The following is a 5688-nucleotide window of genomic DNA, read 5'->3' on the forward strand; positions in this document are numbered from 1 at the left end:
TTCTTGGCTGAGGATATCCTTAATGAGTGGGCAATGGATTAAACCATGTGGAATGTGTAGGGATAGTATTTTTTTTTAGAAATACTTGACACTATATTTTGACCCTACATTGCAGTTAAAGTGTGCCCCATGGGTACTAAACATGTTGATTTTAAAAGAGGTAAATTAATTTCTGTTGAATCGAATGGAATGAAACTTCACACATCAACAAAATAAATAGTTTTACATATTATATTGTGCTTATTTTAAATTTCTAGAGAGTAATATAATGAAGATTGACATCTTCCACGAACTTTTCGAAAAACCCTCGTATTCTTCGTATCAATTTCGTAGTTACCTAACGTGATCTTTTAGTATTTGTTTTTGTCAATCCTTTTATATTACATCTTCTGTTTCACATTTCGATCGGACAAATTTTCCATTATTTCTTTTCTTCGATTTTTTTCTAGACCGATTGATTAATTGTTTTTAAATAATTTGTTAATGTAGTTCCATTTTTAACCTCCCATTTTACGTTTTGATTAGACAGCTTTTTAAGGCTTCCAAAGGCAATCAATATTGATGTCAATATCAGCAAGAGAAAGAAAATATCTATGAATAAATGATAGTTCCTGAAGAAAAATGCAAACCTTCTCTTTTCTTATTTTGATAATCATAAGATGTTTTTCATTTTCTCCAGTACATATTTAACATGGCCAGTTCAACTTTAAGTAAACCTGATGATGTTCCACAAGAATTCAGAGAAAGAACCCTGTTTCACTTTCTTCTGACAATTGATATGAAAAAGTATGGAGTAAAACCCGAGGATGCCTGGAGAGACTTTGGCCGATGTATTTTGGCTGAAAAACAGTTAGATCTAGCACGCCGAGCAGTGGTAACAGGACATAAAATACAATATAAAGGGAAAACCGCTGTAGACATAGTGTAAAAGATAAAAACCACCCGTTTGCTTTGCTGGTTTTGTCATGAACTGAAATCCCTTTTTTTATTCAAAGGGCCCTGATCTTGACAAAAATGTTATCGTCAGCAAACACAACTTCTACAAGCTACAAAATGAGTTGAAGGAAAAGACAGAAGAAATTGAAAATCTTTCTACGAGGTAAATGTCATTAGATAAAATATAAATGAAGCAAGAGAATTTTTTCAATGATAATAAGACGTTTTTATGGAGTTTTATTTTGTCGTATATACTATAAAAATACAATCATAATGAATTTAAAGCTTTTAGGAACTTTTTATAGATTGAGTAAGTTCAACAGCAATTGACTGAGGGTAACCCTAACATCGCGGACCTCATTGACACCCAACGCCCCACCAGACTGGGGGAGATGAGATGTACAGTCAACATTTTGCTGATAAGTGGTCCGAGGCTTTTGAAGCCTTTAAACTTAAAAAGGATGATGTAGACGGCGAGGAAAACGATGACATCTTTCCTGATACACTCTTTAATTTTTATAATGCATAAAATCAGATAGGAACAATTGGTTGATGTAATTGGATACCCCAATGTAAATATCATTCTAATTTTAAACGAGTAAACTATATATTTTGTTTTTTTTCTCATGCATTGTTTTTTTTCTGTTTAAAATATAACTTAAATAAACGTAATATCATCAACAACCATTTCTCATACAATTTCATTTCAGAGAAATTTTTTTCAATATTGCTAGACAAAGATCAAACAAACAAAATTTAATCTGCTTTGCCGAATACATTGACACAAGTGTTTTATGTAAATATTTCTATTTCTAAAAAGTTGTACATCATTTATTTTCTAATCCTCTTTAAAAGTTCTGAAATAAAAGATGATTGATTGGTTGATTGTATTTTGCTTGACGTCGATTATTTTGCACCCATATGGAGACGCCACCACTTGCCGGTGGTGAGCTTCAAATTTTGTCGTATACTCGGTACACTGGTCCATTGAGCAGGGAGAAATCTTTTTCGTGTCACCACTTACTGCAGGACCTTGGTTTATAGGTCTCATCCGAAGGACCGGTCTCCACGTCCCACAGTGGGATTCAAACTCCCGCATAATGATTTACTGCTTACTGCTCGACTCTACAGAAGACGCTTGAAACACTGCGCCACGCGGACGATAAAAACGGAATTAGACGTAATCATTGAAGGATATGGTGATAACAAACAGTATTCAATATTCAAGTCCCTAAAACAATGCAAAACAAAATCACGGGATCAGGTGCCTTAGAGGAGTGAGCACCCCCTCCCCTGCTGACCGGTCACACCCGCCTCGTCGTGATCGGAAAATAAAAGAAAAATCCGTCGTCAATTCAGTGTATAAATTAGAACTTACGAAAATGACTTTTAAGGAGACTGCTGATTTTCTTTTTATATCAACTTGTTTGTCAACAATTTACGTCATTTCACAAAATGTTCATACGTAGAGCATGTATACGGGGGTGAGACCTGTCTGCAGGGGATGCTCACTCCTTCATGGCACCTGATTTCACCTCTGAAATTCCGGAGGTCCGTGTTTGCTCTGCTCCTATTTTGTATTGTTTTATGGACCTTTTCTGTTGAATACTGTTCGTTATCTCCAGTACGTACTGGTCCCTGCTGATAAAGCAGGTTACATAATTGTCTTTGTTTGTAAGGCTCATTATATAAATTGTATTCTAGAAGAACTTGGATTTCATTCTAAAGTGGTAATCCTACGTATACTCTTACTTCCCTTTTCTAAGGAAGAAAATCTACAAAATCATAGGTCAGTTTTGAATATTTTTAATATTCCACAGAGCCAAAACGAATTTGAACTACCATATATATATATATATATATATATATATATATATATATATATATATATATATATATATATATATATATATATTATGGATTTATGGATTTCGAAACTTCATAAGAATCCTCACAAGCAAGGAAACATTTAGGGTTCCAGTAAATGTTCAACCAATCCTCTTTCGTTACTCCTCACTAAAATATTGACAGTAGTGAAGGAAAAACTGTGTACTGTGCAACTATATATTCAAGAAGTGGTGTGAATCAGATGTGGATACTAAAAAATTCCAAAGAATTTTTGGACAATTTGAAATCACAAGATTTTACCAAAACCAACAGCTTAAAAAACTGGAACTTTTCAACTTTCAACACAACGATTCCCAAAGATAAATTAAAACCCAGACTTTTTTTTATATCATTGACAGCTGCTTCTTCAATAAAATTGGAACTCGTAAACTTACTTTCCTGGTCATTGGTCATTTGCAAAATTATTTTGTTAAAACACACTCTGATTGCACACACAAGTACTCTGAAGATGACATCAAGAAGATGCTTAAGTTTCCGATTGACAATATTTACGTGGTTTTTGGAGACCAGGTATTCCAACAAACTATTGGAATTCCCATGGGGAACCAGGTGTGCTCCGTTATAAGCAGACCTGTATTCATATGAAACAGAATTTGTGCAAAATCTTAAGTGTGAAAAGATGAAAACACTTGCTGTGACCTTCAACTCGACTTTCAGATATATCGACGACGTATTGTCAATTAACAATGGTAATTTTCATTCCTAAGCGATACGATGTATCCTGGAGAGATTGAGATAAAAGATACCACAGAGTCTGACACATCTTTTTCAAACTTGGATATTTTACTCGTCAATTTCCCTTACTTAGCACTGGTACTGATAAAAAAGGTAGTGAAAAAGACTTAACTAAAGAGGGGGCAGGTGAACAACCCAAACCATCGGAGGAAGATAATGACACCAATAACCAGGATACAACAGTAACTGACCCTGAAAAGGAGGAAGACACTAGTAACAATATTAATAATGACACTGAGTTAGATAAAAGTATTAACGTAGAAGATAAACCTAAGGAAACTTCTGATAAAATACAAGAGGGGGAGCAGACCTCTGATGAGAAGCAGCTGATCCTGGTGAACCAAATTTGGATAGGAATGAAGAATCGAATGAAAAGGTAAACAGTGAAGATCAAACCAGTGAGAAGACCGATGATAAAGCTAGCTCAGATGATCAAAATAAAGAACTTCTGGAGGTCAGTAAAACAACTGTTGAAGTACGCACCTACTTATTAATATTACTTATTATATATTTATATATAAAATGTATGTTAACTAATGAAGAAACAAGAATCTTTTGTTTTATTTATGTAAACCAATACTGTAAAGAGCTATAATTTTCTTTGCTGCAACTCTAAGTAGCATTTAACGAAACATTGCAATAATAAATGCTTTTTTCTGTTGCCTTAAGTCTGCAGAACAACCAAACATACAGCAATCTGCTGGTAAAGAAACATCAGAGGAAAAGAAAGAGGAGGATAAACCAGAACAATCTGAAGAAGAGGAGGTTCCCAATAAAGCACCTGAAGAGGAGGATGGAGGGAATGAACCTGACGGGGAGGAAGAGAAAGGACCTGGAGAAGAGGAAGAAGACAGGAAGTACAGAGCTGACCCAGCATTCCCTATGATCGAGCGTCACGCCCGAGAATTCCGAAAGGCTGCAGCAGCAACTTCAGCCAAGACTAAGTCCACAGTAAAATTCATTGAATCGTATACATTAATACACTTGTCTAACAAATTTATGATTTAATTTTAGAATTGAAAAATTAATAAAATAATTCTCTAAAATGTTTACTTCTTTAATAATAAAGTTTGGGTTGAATTGAAATAATCGTTTTTACACTGTAGTTTTTCATCAAAGTCGAATTGCCAAATCTTGTCACGGATGAAGGGATAAGAGAAGATCTACGTACCTTGACCTATGTAAGAAAATGTGTGGAGCTGTGTTGGTACATGTGTATGCAGGATCCGCCTATGGTTATCATCAGTCCCGAGAGAGGACAAGAAATCGACAAGGGCTTGTTTTCCCTCCATGGCCGCCGCGGGAAAACTGTGGAAGTCTGTGTGTGGCCGGCCCTTCTGCTTCACGATGGCGGACCGCTTGTGTGTAAGGGATACGTCCTACCAGAGGAGAGGAAACTCAAGAAGTAAACAGAAATCCTATTTCATGAATGTATTTTCATAAATGTTTGGAATGAATTATGACTGTAAGATGAGAGCATTTTTTGACTAACCATAAAGATGAACATTTGTTTTTATATGACTGCAATAAACATATCGCTTTTAGAGTGAATATCTATGAATATATTGAATGTTATATTTTTGTGTAGAAGTTCAAAGCCAATACTATGTACTATAATAAATTGTACATTATTGATTGCAAATTATTGAAGTGATATAATACATGAGCTTTTTAAAATAAAAATTAACTGCTTATTATAAATATATTATTAACCTCTCAGAAATTTATGCAAATGCGTTTGAGTTATTTTCCATCACTTTGTGGCGTTTTTTTTAATCTAAACGATTTAATCTATATTATTAATAAAACATGATTAATATATTTAATTTATATATCAAAGATAAGGGTTTTTTTTTAAAAAAAAGAAGTTTTTATACATCTGATAAAATGCATGTGTTTCACCATGTGCCATAAATTCATATTTAAAAAACAGAAGACATCTGTTGTCCTAAGCAATAAATTTCATTTTGAATCGCACTGTTTACTTAAATTATTTTGATAAAAAAAGAAGACCATAATATGCTGTTTTGCGTGTGAACTGATTTGGTTACCTTGAAAATTGCTCTAACCAATTAGTTTGAACAATCATATAAAAAAAAGAATTGAAAA

The 5688-nt window shown here is 33.9% G+C and overlaps 1 protein-coding gene across 1 annotated transcript; it reads left to right on the forward strand.

Annotated features, from left to right (window-relative positions):
• The first annotated feature begins 682 nt into the window (after window positions 1-682).
• LOC134236220 (ESF1 homolog) lies at window positions 683-4989 on the forward strand. Its single transcript, XM_062718382.1, has 6 exons — window positions 683-874; window positions 996-1099; window positions 3653-3792; window positions 3903-4033; window positions 4249-4530; window positions 4686-4989. The coding sequence occupies exons 1-6, from the start codon at window positions 692-694 to the stop codon at window positions 4986-4988; spliced, it is 1143 nt and encodes a 380-aa protein (XP_062574366.1). The 5' UTR covers window positions 683-691; the 3' UTR covers window position 4989.
• The last annotated feature ends 699 nt before the right edge of the window (window positions 4990-5688 follow it).

This window comes from Saccostrea cucullata, unplaced genomic scaffold (genome assembly GCF_032062105.1).
Source record: "Saccostrea cucullata isolate Sc308-1 unplaced genomic scaffold, CSIRO_AGI_Scuc_v1 ctg23794, whole genome shotgun sequence".
NCBI lineage: Eukaryota > Metazoa > Mollusca > Bivalvia > Ostreida > Ostreidae > Saccostrea > Saccostrea cuccullata.

Excerpts from the sequence above, each read along its gene's own strand:
- LOC134236220 (XM_062718382.1), top strand. The coding sequence starts at position 692 with ATGGCCAGTTCAACTTTAAGTAAACCTGATGATGTTCCACAAGAATTC. Across the intron at positions 875-995 it reads ATCTAGCACGCCGAGCAGTG|GGCCCTGATCTTGACAAAAA; the intron begins GTAACAGGACAT and ends TTTTATTCAAAG. Across the intron at positions 3,793-3,902 it reads TGAAAAGGAGGAAGACACTA|CAGCTGATCCTGGTGAACCA; the intron begins GTAACAATATTA and ends TCTGATGAGAAG.